The sequence below is a fragment of the Pogona vitticeps genome, chromosome 2 (assembly GCF_051106095.1).
Source record: "Pogona vitticeps strain Pit_001003342236 chromosome 2, PviZW2.1, whole genome shotgun sequence".
Taxonomy (NCBI): Eukaryota; Metazoa; Chordata; class Lepidosauria; order Squamata; family Agamidae; genus Pogona; species Pogona vitticeps.
The window spans coordinates 237,246,395-237,263,485 of record NC_135784.1 but is presented as its reverse complement, the minus strand read 5'-3'; the positions used below and the strand labels follow the sequence as shown (position 1 = coordinate 237,263,485).

General features: G+C 41.5%; 1 protein-coding gene across 1 annotated transcript in view; it reads left to right on the top strand.

Moving 5' to 3' along the window:
* The window catches only part of LOC110076012 (guanine nucleotide-binding protein G(q) subunit alpha), a 151,771-nt gene that overhangs the window by 53,751 nt on the left and 80,929 nt on the right, over nucleotides 1–17,091 (top strand). Inside the window, exon 2 of the mRNA XM_072992236.2 lies at nucleotides 3,745–3,929. Within this exon, the coding sequence (XP_072848337.1) occupies nucleotides 3,745–3,929 (185 nt within the window). The remainder of the gene's footprint in view (nucleotides 1–3,744; nucleotides 3,930–17,091) is intronic.

Below are 17,091 nucleotides of genomic sequence, written 5' to 3'. Positions count from 1 at the left end.
TGGTTTTCGTTGCTGCCTCCTGGACAATGTTACGAGCCTCTATCCAAAGTTCTTCAGGCACTCTGTCCACCAAATCTAGTTCCTTAAATCTGTTCTTTACTTCCACTGTGTATTCATAAGGGATTTGGTTTAGATTATACCTGAGTGGCCCAGTGGTTTTTCCTAATCTCTTCAGTGTAAGCTTGAATTTTGCTATGAGAAGCTGATGATCAGAACCGCAGTCAGCTCCAGGTCTTGTTTTTGCTGACTGTATAGAGCTTCTCCATCTTTGGCTGCAGAGAATATAATCAATCTGATTTCGATATTGCCCATCTGGTGATTTCCATGTATAGAGTCGCCTCTTGTGTTGTTGGAAAAGAGTGTTTGTGATGACCAGCTTATTCTCTTGACAAAACTCTATTAGCCTTTGTCCTGCTTCGTTCTGAACTCCAAGGCCAAACTTCCCTGTTGTTCCTTTTATCTCTTGGCTCCCTACTTTAGCATTCCAGTCCCCTAGAATGAGAAGAACATCTTTCTTTGGTGTCAGTTCTAGAAGATGTTGTAAATCTTCATAGAATTGTTCAATTTCAGTCTCCTCAGCAATGCTGGTTGGTGCATAAACTTGGATCATTGTGATGTTGAATGGTCTGCCTTGGATTCGTATTGACATCATTCTATCATTTTTAAGATTGTATCCCATTACAGCTTTTCCCACTCTTTTGTTGACTATGAGGGCTACTCCATTCCTTCTACGGGATTCTTGTCCACAATAGTAGATATGATAATCATCTGAGCTGAGTTCGCCCATTCCTGTCCATTTTAGTTCACTGATGCCCAGGATGTCGATGTTTATTCTTGCCATCTCCTGTTTGACCACCTCCAGCTTCCCAATGTTCATAGATCTTACATTCCAGGTTCCTATGCAGTATTTTTCTTTGCAGCATTGGATTTTCCTTTCACTTCCAGGCACGTCCACAGCTGAGCGTCCTTTCGGCTTTGGCCCAACCACTTCATTAGCTCTGGAGCTACTTGTACTTGTCCTCCGCTCTTCCTCAGTAGCATGTTGGACGCCTTCCGACCTGAGGGGCCCATCTTCCAGCGTCATATCTTTTAGCCTTTTGTTTCTGATCATGGGGCGTTCTTGGCAAAGATACTGGAGTGGCTTGCCATTTCCTACTCCAGGTGGATTGCGTTTAGTCGGAACTCTCCACTATGTCCTGTCCGTCTTGGGTGTCCCTGCACGGCATAGCCCATAGTTTCTCTGAGTTACTCAAGCCCCTTCGCCACGACAAGGCAGCAATCCATGAAGAGGGCATCCTTAATACCCTTACAGAAAACCTGTGCCCGAGTAAATATGCATAGAATTGTTCCTTAAAATACTGAATGGGCGATATTGCATTGAATTTGAATGTGGAAGTTGTTGCATCATTGGCCACTAAATGTTTATAACTTAAGCCCTATTCAAGCATTATTCACCTAGATCTCTGTAACACATGAAGAAGGAAACACCTAGTCCCTTCCTTCTGCGTCCATGCTTTCTCCAAACTGGTGTGTCTGCAAAGGAGACATTATTGCATTTCCTAGGGACATAGACTTTTCTGACCACATGAAAAAGGAACAGTAGAGAAGAGAGGGAACTGGATGTTTCCTTGGATGAAACGATCTAAATAATGTCTGTAGAGGACTGTGGTGAAAACAGGATTCAGCTGTCTGAAAGTATCCAGAAAATTAAATTGTATAATCAGGACATATTTGTATCATCCTGCAAATGTCAAGGTGGCTTTCATAATATATTTCAGGTACAAATGTGAAGTAATATGGCCTATTTTTTTAAGTATATACAGCTGTACCCCTCATATCTAATACACATATGATGTCTGTATTATTGTGTTTCATTTGGTATTGGAAAAATACTAAGGTAAAGGTAAAGGTTCCCCTTGACATTTAGTCCGGTCGTGTCTGACTCTAGGGCACGGTGCTAATCCCCGTTTCCAAGCCATAGAGCCAGTGTTCGTCCGTAGACAGTGGTCACATGGCCAGCGCGACTAGACACAGAAAGCCGTTACCTTTCCACCGTGGTGGTACCTATTTATCTACTCACATTTACATGCTTTCGAACTACTAGGTTGGCAGGAGCTGGGACAAGTGATGGGAGCTCACTCCGTCGCGTGGATTGGATCTTAGAACTGCTGGTCTTCTGACCTTGCAGCACAGAGGCTTCTGCGGTTTAACCTGCAGCGCCACCACCTCTCTCTCTCTCTCTCTCTCTTTCTCTCTCTCTCTCTCTCTCTCTCAGTCTCTCTCCCCTTTTTAAGCTATAATCTGGTCATCATCAGTTGTCAGAATCCTGTTAGTTTCACAGATTTGCATAATGCAACTGGCAGAAATCGGGTTGGTTAACTGCCATAAGTTACAAAATTATCATAGGCTTCTGCTTTTGTATGCAAGTCATGTGATTCTGTACAGTAGCATATGCTTACCATGACTTTTAGCTATCCACCAATGAGATTAATGGCAGTGGAGTAACGCCAGTGTAAAAACACAAGATGTTTACCAATATCTACATGTTCATATTATCTCTTGGAGAGGATACTGGAGAATATTCCAAGAACTACATCTTGAATGGAGTAGGGCTTTCAGAAGATGGTGAGAGGGAGACAACTCACTATTTCCAGAAGCAAGCACATTATACGGAAGGAAAGTGGATGCCCTGAGATGTTTGAAACAAGATTGTATAATCACTGTGGACACCATTGTAGCTAGGTTGTTGTTTTCCACTACATGCACACTTTTAACCACCAATCTCAAAGATTCATAGGAGGTTTATAAGACACTTTCATCTTCAGTCACAGACAATGGCAAAAAAATTGCAGTATTAATGTAGTAAATTTCACTAGCGTAACCACACTGAATCAGTGGGGATTTGGTGAGTCAACTCCTCTGTAGGTTCCATTTATTTATGGGGGTTTACTCTAACTGTGTCATACTATGCTAAAGTAAACCACAATAAGTAGAACTTATGGAGGAGTTGACTAGTAGACCTACTCAAGTGCAAGTTACTACACTCAGCAATAGGATTTTGGCCACTGTCCTTCCAAATGTGTTTGACCTTCGATGAGGTCAAGAATCAGAATTATAAGTTTCATCTATTCTTATTCCTGTACTTGTTCTTTATCATACAAAATATAAACTTCTTTCACCCTTCTTTACTATCTTATCACATGCGTTCTTTTATGTGCATATGTGTTTGCCATGGAGGAAGAGTAGAGCTACGTACATAGACATCTTTAAATGGTTCAGGGATTTAAAATTAGCAAAACTCTGAATTTAAACCAGAGAAATTTGAATATTGTCCTTTGTTTAAGCAAAATATTTTTGAAATCTAAAGCTTTATTTCATCTACAGAAATAGGCTTTGCTGTATTCCTACATTTCATGATTAAGATGTATGAGTTCATACTGAAATTATTCTTGTCTTAATAATGAAAGCTGTACTGATTAATTGTATGACTATGGACTTGAATAGCAATAACATTCTATAGCAATGTTGTAAACTTAAGGTTATTAAATTGGTACATGGTACCTTGGTAATAAGACAAGTTGAGTAGTACCAGTAGTGACAACAATTTTAGATGTGGATTAATCATCTCAAAAATTTAGTTTGGCTGGGAAGAAGTTCATTCTTAATCTGGGCAGGTATTCAGTTGTTGCCTCGTATGTGAATATTGTAATCTAATGATGCATCTCTGTTTGAATGTTTTTGCAGGCACAGGAGAAAGTGGCAAAAGCACATTTATCAAACAGATGAGAATCATTCATGGTTCAGGATACTCTGATGAAGACAAAAGGGGGTTCACAAAGCTTGTGTATCAGAATATATTCACAGCAATGCAGTCAATGATCAAAGCCATGGATACTCTCAGAATCCCATACAGCTATGAACATAATAAGGTAAGCTTTGTATTTTCAATATATATTGTAGTATTATTTCATGTATAATTCAGAGAATTGAGTTGGCTTTGAATTCATGGATCTGGTAAAAAAAACAACAATGTAATTTAGAGGGCTTCTAAAACTTCCTTCAGCAATTCTGAGTTTAGGGGCACCAGGCTCCCCTGTAGTTCAGAATCTCTATAACCCCCATCAACAACAACTCCCCTCATGTGCACACAATCAGACTCACAAATACACACTCTTCTGCACGGGGATGGACACACCTGCTCTCCTCCAACTCCAGCAGCGGCAGTAGCGGCAGCATCAAGCGGGAGCAAGCAAGTACACCCTCTGTCTGTTTTATAAGGGAAAACAAAATAAAAATAAAGATTTAAAAAAAGACAAAAACATGGAGGCACTTTAAAGACTAACTTTCTTGTTTTTTAATGTGAGCTTTCATAGACAAGGGCACTTCATCTGTCTGTTGAATGGGTGCAACAAAATGCACACACCAGGCATGCACAAGCAGTGGGGATGGCTCTCTCTCTCTCTCCTCTCTCTCTGTCTCTCTGTGTGTGTGTGTGTGTGTGTGTATTTTGCACCAGTTTTTTAATTCTTCCTCCTCCTCGCTCTGCTTTGAGTTTACCCCATCTTCCTCTTCTCACTGCAAGAGGAGGTTGTCAGCCATTACTTGGAACTACCATGCTAGGAGAGCATTTGAAAAAAAAAATCCTTGTATAACCCAAACCGCACTGCTTGTAGTGGTGCAAGTATATATTCTTCCATCTAGCTGTAGAAGATGGAGGAAAGACAACTACAACAGATGTTCAGTTTTCTGTAACACTGTTTAAGAAATTGCTTTTCTCATAATGCTAGATGCTAATCCATTCTGGGTTGAACTACAGACTGGTTTACATAAGTGAGTGCACATAATTGAATATTGTTATCTCCAAGCAGAAAATAAGCAAGCATCCATCATAATTGCTTGCTAATGCGTGTGTTTTCTGTATGGAAGCCATCTTCTTGTGTGGAGGCATGTTAGTTGTGTGACCTTACATTTGCGCTCTAAATTGGTATTGTGCAGACGCAGATTTACAAATAACTAAATGTTTGTGTTGCATCTGTTTTTGCTCTGTTAAAATAGAATAGATCTGTTTGGATTTTTGTTTTGGGAACCTGGCAGCAAGTCTGCCTAGTGTAAGGGATATAGTTAAGAGGCAGAGTACTGACTTAATATACAGAACATCCCATCCTTCATCTTGGTCATCTTCAGAAAGGGCTGGAAAACCTGCTTCATAGAGTTTGAAAAGATTGTGCCTGTACTGATAGTAATGAACTACATTGACAAAAGGTCTGTTTCAGTACAAGGTAGCTTCCAGTGTACCTATACCAAGCTCTACTGAAGTGAATAATGCCATTTTTATCTACAGTGCTAGATAACTGGATGGATCTTTCAGTATTGCCTGCTCTAGATGACTTCCACTACATGTAAAATGATTCCACAGGGTATTGATAGAGATGTAAAATTTCCATTTTGTTCCAGAAAAAAATAACAGGGAAAACATTTTATTTTTGTCCAGAAAAAAATTGAAAGTCCTGGAAATTTTACATCTCTAGGTATTGAGTGTGTTTGGTGTTAACTTGCGGTAAAGGATGAAATAAGTATTTCCAGTTTTGTCCCAGTTTAATGTTATGATGGGCTAATTTAATTACCTATTTTCTTTGGTTAAAATTTGTCAGTTCCTGCCTGTAAGACTACAACCTGAAAAGAATTGCATAAAGATGAAATTACAGTGGTGCCTCGCTTAACGAGTGCCCCGTTTAACGAAAAAATCGCATAGCGATGGCTTTGTTGCCATCGCTTTTGCGATCGCACAACGATCTTGCCTATGGGGAAAAATCGCTTTGCGATTTTTCCCCATAGGCACCATTTTCCCCCAGCTGAGCGGCGGGAGCTTTGAAGCCCCGCTGCTCAGCTGGGGGAAAATGTCGGCAGTGGGCTGCGGCCTCGGAAGGACCCCGAAGCCACCGTCCCCTGCCAACAATTCCCTTCCGAGCTCCGGGGACAGGCTGGGGGGTGGACCGGGAAGCTTGAAGCCTCTCCGCGCCGCCTACCCCGGCCGTTCCCGGACTTCCAGAAGTCCGGGAACAGCCTGGGTAAGCAGTGCGGGAAGGCTTCAAGCTTCCCGATTCACCCCCCAGCCTGTCCCCGCCGCTTAAAGCCTCCTTGCGCCGCCTACCCAGCCCGTTCTCGGACACCTAGGTGTCCGAGAACGGGCTGGGTAGGCGGCGGGGGAGGCTACCGGCATCGGAGAACAGGCTGGGGGGTGGACCGGGGAGCTTGAAGCCTCTCCGCGCCGCCTACCCAGGTCGTTCCCGGACTTCTGGAAGTCCGGGAACGACCTGGGTAGGCGGCGCGGAGAGGCTTCAAGCTTCCCGATCCACCCCCCAGCCTGTCCCCGCCGCTTAAAGTCTCCTTGCGCCGCCTACCCAGCCCTTTCTCGGACACCTAGGTGTCCGAGAACGGGCTGAGTAGGCGGCGGGGGAGGCTACCGGCATCGGAGAACAGGCTGGGGGTGGACCGGGGAGCTTGAAGCCTCTCCGCGCCGCCTACCCAGGTCGTTCCCGGACTTCTGGAAGTCCGGGAACGACCTGGGTAAGCAGCGCTGGGAGGCTTCAAGCTTCCCGATCCACCCCCCAGCCTGTCCCCGCCGCTTAAAGCCTCCTTGCGCTGCCTACCCAGCCCTTTCTCGGACACCTAGGTGTCCGAGAACGGGCTCGGTAGGCGGCGGGGGAGGCTACCGGCATCGGAGAACAGGCTGGGGGATGGACCGGGGAGCTTGAAGCCTGTTCTCCGATGCCGGTAGCCTCCCCCGCCGCCTACCCAGCCCGTTCTCGGACACCTAGGTGTCCGAGAACGGGCTGGGTAGGCGGCGCAAGGAGGCTTTAAGCGGCGGGGACAGGCTGGGGGGTGGATCAGGAAGCTTGAAGCCTCCCAGCGCTGCTTACCCAGGTCGTTCCCGGACTTCCAGAAGTTCGGGAACGACCTGGGTAGGCGGCGCGGAGAGGCTTCAAGCTCCCCGATCCACCCCCCAGCCTATCTCCGCCGCTTAAAGGGTAACCGCAGCGGCTACCCCAGCCATGGCCGGACTCTAGGGAGTCCAGCCATGGCTCAGGTAGCCGCCATGGGTCAGATCCAAGCCGCGGGGGGGAGGGAAAAAACCGGATAATCCGTTCCAGTTGGAACGGATTAACCGGTTTTCAATGCATTCCTATGGGAAATGGCGCTTCCCATAACGATGTTTTCACATAACGTTTTTTTTTCTGGAACCAATTAACATCGTTATGCGAGGCACCACTGTAGTTGGTATAGAAGGAGCCTGTTTTTTTCCACTAGTTTTGATCTGTTCATTGATAATTTGAGCTGATTTCAAACTGGATGCAGAAATGGTTTGGAGTAGACTATGAGGGCAGGCAGGGATTTTAACTTGACTACCTCATATATCTGGAAGTTGAGTCATGGGAACTGGACTTCTTTCTTGTTAGGTTGAAACATTTTACTCATCCAAGTAGCTTCTTCAGTCTGAGGAGAGTTGGTAGGAGATCCCTCAGATGGAAAAAGCTACCTGGATGAGTAGCTAAACGTTTTTCAACCCAACACAAAAGAAGTCCAGTTGGCCATGACTCAACTTCCAGATAACCTCACCTGGATAACTGAGAATTTTCACAGATATATTTCTACCCCATATAGCTTAACATTATAATCAGGGTGGAAGGCAGGGAAGCATTATCTCTTCTGTAGGCCTTTCTTTTCTGATTTTGTGAGCTATTTTAGGGTGTATAGCAGAGGTGCAGTGCTGAAGCTTTCCTCATACAGAGGCCAGTACTTTAGAAAACAAGAGCAAATCTTTCTGGGCATTCTGCTGAATCCTTCTGTATGCATGAAAAGCCCTGGATTTCTTAAGTAGCTTTGTGCTAGTTCAGAGTTAATGTGACTGAGTTTGTCACAGCATGTAGTATGTGTTCATGTTGTTACAATTTCTAATTACAGCAAAATGAAATGAGGTAGAAAAATTCAATTAGAGCCACATGGGTTATCCTCATTTGCCATTGTTTTGAAATCAAACGGCTATCCATTAAATTCAAATGACTGTTATTGTAAAGCTAAAAAGAATTCTGCATTTTAAAAATATGTATTGGGGCTGGTTGTCGTCTGTATTGTTCCATATTGACTATTTGTTTTTGTTACAAGTTAATTAGTGCTATAGGATTCCTTCAAATACTTCCACTTACGCACCTCAGTTTTTAGGTCTTTGGTTGGTGAGAGAGCTGTACTGTAGATGACAATCTGATCTTAGTAAGTCAAAAGATACAGTGATGTGCAGTAAACAGTTATAACATACACACCATATTTAATACCTTTGAAAAAATCTTCCATTTATGCTTGTGCAAAAGACAGTTTTGTGTAACAAGTCATGCTTGTATGGTGTTTATTTGGGGTTTAATTTGGGCTTTGATTGAGGTTATGATGCTGTTACTTCACTAATCATTACTAGTTGAAAATGCTGTGTTTGCCTTTGCAGGACACATTTGAACAGGTTTTGCGTTGCATCTACCACTCATTCGTAAACAACATTTCACCATGTGGAAAGGGGAACTTTCTTTGTATTCTTTGTACATGTAGAAAATTCCATTCATACCTGGTGAGCCTTGGGACTAAAATGTCTCATTATAACTTGAAGATGCTGCTGAATTAACTAAATTGATGTGTCTGTGTCAGTTATAACAAGGCATCATTTTAAATCAACTTCAATTAAGTATTTCAGAGATAGTGAGCCTAATGCAGTTGTTTGTGGCACATGTGGAACTGCATTAGATACTTTGATGGGTTATACTTACATGGGTGAACTACCCTCATAGAGATTGTGGTAAGTATGTGGTATAACACTGATGTTAAGTTCATGCAGATGTCATTTTCTGGCCTAAAAATTGTCTGTTAATACTGATGACTTCCCAAATAGACAGCTCTGTAAGCTCTAACTTGGGATACTACAAATTCTCTTATTTTATCTTATCTTGCCCTAGAGAATGGTGTTAGAACTGGCATGGTCATATAGATCAAAAGCTTCACTTAATTATGGGGAAAGTACTTTTGCTAAATACAGTTTGTATTTACAAAACATATTTTGCTAAAGACATTTACATTGTATCAAAAATGTAAACTGTTAAATTGTAAAATACAAGGATGCAAAAGCTATCTGTGGGCCCCAGGCTATCAATATTGGATAATTAGAAACGAGATCATTTTAAAAATCTGTGTTTTGAATATCCTCAATGAACTGATTATCTAGACAGCTTGTGTTAGGAAATATGGAAAAGCCACTTCCTAATCATTTGAATCTCATATCATGAAATCTTAACTGTGTAGCAGTGGCAGTCTATTTTTAGCAAACCTCTTGTTTTTCCCATCAGCTTTGTTTGCTGCTCTGTATTTATGAGTCTTCCTGGATGCTGCACAGAACCAATAGGTTTCAGACAGTAGCTTGGGTGATTGAAGATTTCTTATAAAACCAAGGAGACAGTAGTTGCTCCTGTTTAATGGGGGTTAGTGGTGTTCCATTTGTTGCAGCAAGGAATGAAATAAAATAAAATAGGTCATAGCTAGCACATTAAATGTAACTGAGCAAACATAGCCCTTGATGCTGCCACCTGGCAATCTAGGCTCAACATAGGATCTAGGACCACTCTCAGATAACAAAAGTGAAATTATTGATAGTACATGAGTCTAAAGGTCCAAGTGGCCTCCAGAATTGTAAATATTGTGGCAGGTCAATCTTCATCTGCATTCTACATCTCCCACACACCGGGGGGGGGGGAGAATAAAAACATCCTAAATGACACCCAAGCTAGAACCTGTGCAGAACATTTCATGTACAAAGTGAGAGGTCTGTGGCCTGCACACGGCTCCGCCAGGGCTCCCTAGGCAGCACTCCCGCATACTCTAGTACCCACCAGGAGAATTAGTAATAATTTCCCCAGTCCATTCCTTGGATCTGTCTAAAGGAGTCTTAGTCCTATATTTTAAACTGATATATATGAATACAGATTATTAGTATCTTATATTGAAGCACCACCACTTTATTGGTTAACAGAGCCATGAATGGTGTTTTTGAGACTGGGCTGTAATCAGTTAATGCTGCTGGATCAAGGAAATATTTAATGAAGTCTCTTACTAACGCCTCTTCCAAACTGCAGAGAGGTACTGATCACCTTGTTTAACACCCACATCAGTCTTATCTTGGCTAATGTAATCAGTAAGATAAATATGCAGTAACCCTCATTGCTTTGCAGTCCCCATCCTTCCGAAGTACATGCAGGAAAGAATTCTATACAACAATTTGTTGCCAAATTTCAGCCAATCTGACCTGACTCAGAAGAGTCCAAATAAAGGCAGACCCACATGACTGTATCCATAAGTTGTTCATAGCCAGCCACCAACCATTCTTACTTGCCCAGTATCCTGATGGAGGTGGCCTTGCAGGGTCTGGAAAAGCATGACGAGTTTATTCCGTGCGGGAAGCAAGGGTGCCAGAAATAGGTCTTCAGTTTGACTACAATCCATCCCTGGTCCAGTTCATTCCCCATTCTCTGTTGACGTTGTAGTCATCATTACTCTTCTTTCATCATCCAAGTTCCTGTTAAGACAGGGAAGTGATCTGGCACTCCCATTGGGGGCATGAGCGTGAGAGTAGATAGGAACAGTTGTGTTAGTCACTTGTGCTGTGTAAAAATTTTGTCTGATAATATTTTAATGATTACTATGAAAGCAGTTAATAGTAATCATTAAAATGCAAATATTACCAGCCCAAATTTTTACACAGCACAGGTGAAAGCAGTTGGGATGTGGTGGCGCTGTGGGCTAAACCGCAGAAGCCTGTGCTGCAGGGTCAGAAGACCAGCAGTCGTAAGATCGAATCCACGTGACGGAGTGAGCTCCCGTCACTTTGTCCCAGCTCCTCGCCAACCTAGCAGTTCAAAAGCATGCAAATGTGAATAAATAAATAGGTAAAACGGCGTTCCCTAGTCATGCTGGCCACGTGGCAACGGAAGCTGTCTTTGGACAAGCGCTAGCTCTACGGCTTGAAAATGGGATGAGCACCACCCCCTAAAGTCGGACACGACTGGACTAAAAATGTCAAGGGGAACCTTTCCCTTTTTATGAAAGCAGTTGACTTTAACCAAAGTAGTGTTTGTTGAGATGTTCTTCGTCTCCCCACTCACCAAATAATTGCTGTTTTCTGTGAGAGTCCTAAACAGGTTGCTTTGAAAAGAAAGTGCCCCCGGGGGTTGGGGTGGGGGGTGGAAGGGATGGATAAAATGTTCAGGAGTCATAGATGCAGAATAACTCTATGTAAGCTCACTCAGAAGTATGTCTCCCTGGGTTCAGCAGGGCTAGATCCTTAGCAAGCATGTTTAAGATTGTATCCTTGAGGATTCCTGAGTGAATTAACGGTAAGAAATAGTGACTGGTGAACTATACACAGGAAAGCTGAGGCAGATAATGCTTTTTAATGGAAGGGAGCTAGGGTGCTTTTCTGCTTGGCAGACCACCTTCTAGAGAACTAGATAGAAGACTGCTGTGATTATCAGGTGCTTACAGGACTGATCTGTTGAATTGCTTCAATCTCCTTTTTGGTGATACATACTGCCTGTAGCTGATAAGCAACGGAGAAGGAAATACTTCTGTCTCCTCACATGGAGCTAACCAGCTTTGTTAACAAAAAACCCTAGAATCTGGGATCCCCTCAAAACATGTCTCATAGTTTTATGGTACCATCTACACCTACCATGTTTCCCCAAAAATAAAACAGGGTCTTATATTATTACTTTTATCCAAAAATGCATTAGGGCTTATTTTCAGGTTTTGTTTGTTTTTTTATGTACATTTTTCATCTACATTTATTCAAATACAGTCACGTTATCGTCTGGTTGCTGCACAGAGGTGGGGGATGGGGTTTCACTTAACTGGGGCTTATTTTTGGGGTAGGGCTTATATTACAAGCATCCTCGAAAATCATACTAGGGCTTATTTTCAGGGTAGGTCTTATTTTTGGGGACACAGGGTATATTGCTGATAGATAAGTTAATGATATATCCGGATAATACCACCAGAACTGGCGTCCTCAGGATGTTGTCCTTTTGTTGCAAAATCTATGCCATAATTTTGCATCTTGTGTTCTGCAGTGAATCTGCAACTGTATAACTGACATACACATGTAGAGAGCTACTAATTACCCCAAAGTGAGCATTACTATTATTACTCAAATTCTGTGCCAGAGGTTTACAGTAGTTTTGCAGAGTTTTGAGGTGCAGACCCCATATTTCACAGCATTAGCCACTACCATGTAAAGGACATGTCTACTCATCCCCACCTACTGGCCTCCTCTAAACCAAGAAGTGGTTACAATATAAATTTCATTCCTTTAAGAAAAGATAAAAATTGAAACAACCCCTGCAACCTGGAACAATGGTTATAAATGCAATATTTGCACTATCCAACAATATTATGCTCGTTCTGCTGGCACCTTCTTCATATATCTTCTTTGATGTGGAACATGTAAATTGTTCTCTTGCTTTTAAGAAATGAGAGTGGCATTATTACAGGCCGTCTCAATCTTAATTTTTCTAGTAGCATATCTAAGATAGAGCCTGTTGTGTAAACCATACAGGAGATCTTGCAGTGCCATAACTTCTTTCCCTTCCTAGAACCACAAACATTTAATCTGTAAAAGTGAGTACCACTATGCAGAACTAGACCTTCTTACAGAATAAGCATGACTAAAATGCAACTGGATGTTTGGACATTTATAGTGACTAGATAATACTATCCGTGCACCTTATTTATTAAAATGTCTGGTGGGAACTTGGTGTTCTATGGGAATACAATTCAGTGACTTGACTTATGCAAACGGATAGAATTAAAGGAAGTTGCCATGCAGGCATGCAAATGTAACTTAAATAACCATGCTTAAAATGAAGATAGTGGTCTGTAGGAATTTATTTTGGGGATATGAAAGAGCATCAGCATTGTACTTCAGGGCTGTAGTAGGCTGGGAATGAATAGTTACAGTGCTTGCCCGCCTCAGACTGTAATGAAAACTATTCTCATCAGATTTTGCTGCTGCTAATGGCCAAGCTGGTGTACCAAAGTGAAATACATAAATACAATAATTAAGAGTGGGGTAGAGTAGTTTCTGATTACGCAAAAGCCTTTGGCTGTGTGGACCACAGTAAACTATGGCAGGTTCTTAAAGAAATGGGAGTGCCTGACCACCTTATTTGTCTCCTGAGAAATCTATATGTGGGACAGGAAGCACTGGATATGGAACAACTGATTGGTTCAGAATTGGGAAAGGAGTACGACAAGGCTGTATATTGTCTCCCTGCTTATTTAACTTATATCCAGAATACGTCATGTGAAAGGCTGGACTGGAGGAATCCGAAGATGAAATTAAGATTGCTGGGAGAAATATCATCAACCTCAGATATGCAGATGATACCACTCTGATGGCAGAAAGGAAGGAGGATTTAAAGAACCTCTTAATGAGGGCGAAAGAGGAGAGTGCCAAAAATGGTCTGAAGCTCAACATTAAAAAAAACTAAGATCATGGCCACTTACTCCATCACTCACAGCAAATAGAAGGGGAAGTTATGGAGGCAGTGACAGATTTTACCTTTTTGGGCTCCATGATCACTGCAGATGGGGACAGCAGCCACGAAATTAAAAGACGCCTGCTTCTTGGGAGGAAAGTGATGACAAACCTAGACAGCATCTTAAAAAGCAGAGACCTCACCTTGCTGACAAAGGTCCGCATAGGCAAAGATATGGTTTTTCCAGTAGTGATGTATGGAAGTGAGAGCTGGACCATAAAGAAGGCTGACCACTGAAGAATTGATGCTTTTGAATTGTGGTGCTTGAGTAGAATCTTAAGAGGCCCCTGGACTGCAAGGAAAACAAACCTATCCATTCTAAAGGAAATCAACCCTGAGTGCTGACTGGAAGGACAGATCCTGAAACTAAGGCTTCAATAATTTGGCCATCTCATGAGAAGAGAAGACTCCCTGGAAAAGACCCTGATGTTGGGAAAGTGTGGTGGCAAGAGGAAAGGGGGGGGCAACAGAGGACGAGATGGTCGGACAGTATCCTCAAAGCAACCAACATGAATTTGACCCAACACCGGGAGGCAGTGGAAGACAGGAGGGCCTGGTGTGCTTTGGTGCATCGGGTCACAAAGAGTCAGACATAACAACTAAACAGCAAGAACAGAGCAATTTCCCCTCTGCATCTTTATGTGTTTTCTAATTCTTTCCATCAAACCAAACTCTACTTCCATATGTAATTCAAAATTTCCCCCTCTTGCACAGAGAACTTCCCCATTCTATGTGGTGGTATGAGTAATTTTTTTTTTGTTTTTTGTTTGTGGTTTTTTTTTTTTTTTTTTTTTTTGGAAATGAGGTGCTTAAATATGCTATACTGTCCACCTTGAAAAACTTTGTATTCAGAGAGTAAAAACATATATTCCATATTTTTCCGTGTTTAAAATGACACTTTTTCCTGAAACAATTAGAGAAAAAAATTGAGGGTCATTTTATACATGGTAGTAAGGAGGTGGTAGGGATCAAAGCGCTGTGATCCCTGCTTTCCCCCTCCACTTTTTGCAAAGAAAGTGGAGGGGGAAAGCAGCTTTCTGCAAAGAAAGTGCTTTCCCCTCTACTTTCCTCGCAAAAAAGTGCTTTTCCCCCTCCACTGTCTTTGCAAAAAGTGGAGGGGGAAAGTACTTTTTTCCAAAGAAAGTGGAGGGGGAAAGCAGGAATCAAAGTACTTTGATCCCTACCTTCCCCCTCCACTTTCTTGCAGAGAAAGAAATTTTGGGTTAGGAAAGGGGGGGCATCTTATACACGGAAAAATACAGTAGGTACTTTTAAAGTACTAAACCAAACAAAATACATCAAGAGAGAAGACAGTTTGTGTACAAAAGATAACAGCCCCAAGTCAAAGAAGAGGTGGGGAAAATAATTTTTCATCTTTAGAATTTTCCATGTGGACAGCCAAATTGTATTTATAAAGAAGCCACATGGTCAAACTTGGTTTTGGGGTGGTGAGTAGGATCCCATACCAGGTATGTTGACTAATTTTATGCCCAAGTTTCCCTTTTCCCCTTAAAAACAAAAAACAGTCAAGAATCTACATGAGGATGAAAGTCAAAGTTCCAGAAGAGAAAAGAGTGAACCTCTATCGCTCCAGACTAAAGGACAGTGAAATACTTCCAAAGGACTTTGCTAGGAGAATAGAGATTCAGAGAACCAGGGGAAAAGAAGATTGGGAGTCTCATTTACTATTGTGCTTTCAGTGTTGTTAAAAAAAACCTGTATGGCTTAAAGACTCTCTCTAGGGCTTCAAGAATATCTCCTCCTGCTTTTTATGGGACCCAAGACAAGTGATACAAAATAAGAGAACTTGGTCTCTTGGAGATAGGGGAAAAGAAAACCTTTCACTTGACTCTGTGCCTTAGAAGCACTTTGCTCTGGAAAAAGTCAGGAGCAGCCAGGAAAGATTTGGCTATTTTATATATATATATATCTTCCTGGCCCTCTGAAAGTTGCACAACTGACCTTTCAACTCTTTCACCCAAGCTTTTTGGGGAAAACTTTTTTAACCAGGGAGATTGTTCAGGATTCCTGGATAAAAAGCACTGTATTGCAGCAAATATACACCCTCCATGGAAAAAAGGAGCATTGTTTGATATTCTGAATCCTGCCTTCTGTGATAAAGGGATAAATCAGATACACATTGAGCTCAATGATGGTTTCATAAATGTGTGTTCACTTTGCTGCTTTTGAGATGGCACATGCATTTGATATAACACTGATCTTTATACTTTGAGAAGTACAGTTGCAGAAATTATGCAAGACTCCTTCAAGGATCACTTGAACAAGATTCCATGGAATATTAAACAAGCCTTTTGACAGCTTTTCACACCTGCAGGGCTCATTTTGTAATCTTTCCATCTGTATCTGGCTATGCAGAATCAGAATCAGTTTCTACTAACTTTCTTGTGCCTTTATAAATAACAGAGCACTTTATAACTGGTCCTCTGAATTTTAAACAAAGCACGTGTACATCTTTAGGAAATGTCAGTCAGATAAGCCACCCTTTTGGAAATTGATATTCAGGTATCTGAAAGAATGAAAAATGTGATTCATTTGTAACAGCAGTAGTTGTTAAGATGTCTGAAATGTTCAAGACTTATGCCCTTTCCACCTTCCTATATGTATAGATAAACTTGTATGCATGTTTAAAAGTGACACATACAAGCATGTCTTCATACATGAAAATACAATTGGTTGGTTGCCTGGTTTTATACTGTGATTTGGTCCTCCCCCCCCCCGGCATACTCTGATTTACTTTATTAATAATATGTTGAGTAGTAGAAATATATTATTGATATCCAGTGTGGTATAATGCTGGACTAGCGCTCAGGAGGCCTGGGTTTGAATCTCTGCTTAGCCATGGAAATTTATTGGGGGTACGGAACTGTTAAAACCATTCTTTAAATATCTAATTTACCTTGAAAACACTATTAGGGTTGCAATAAATCAGTCCCAGTGTGACGGCACATAACAACAAATTACCATTGGATCCTAAAATAATTTATCTTAGGTTACATAAAAGGATTTTTAAATGAATCAAGTACCAAACTGGTCTCGTGTCTACTTGTTGCTGCTAAGATGTATATAGGAACAAACTGGAAGAAAAAAAGAACTTTTGTAAATGACTAGTTTAATTGTATTTGGACCATTTGTCTGTTAACTAATTTAACATACTATTACTGAATGGAAAGAAATTATTTGCAAGGTACCCATAAATTTTTCTGAGTAATGTGCAACATTTGTTATGTTTTGGAATGAAAAAGTTACAAATGGAATATCCCTTTTGCTGTTCACATATTGCTAAAGAAATTAGGTATACTGTACAATAATAAAAATAAACAATTGTATGTATATAAATCTATTTTTTCCTGCATAGCATCAAAATATTCAACTTTATTTTGGAAATAATTAATAATTGTGTCCTATCAAGTCAATTCTGACTTACAAGGTTTCCAAGGTTTGCTAGATA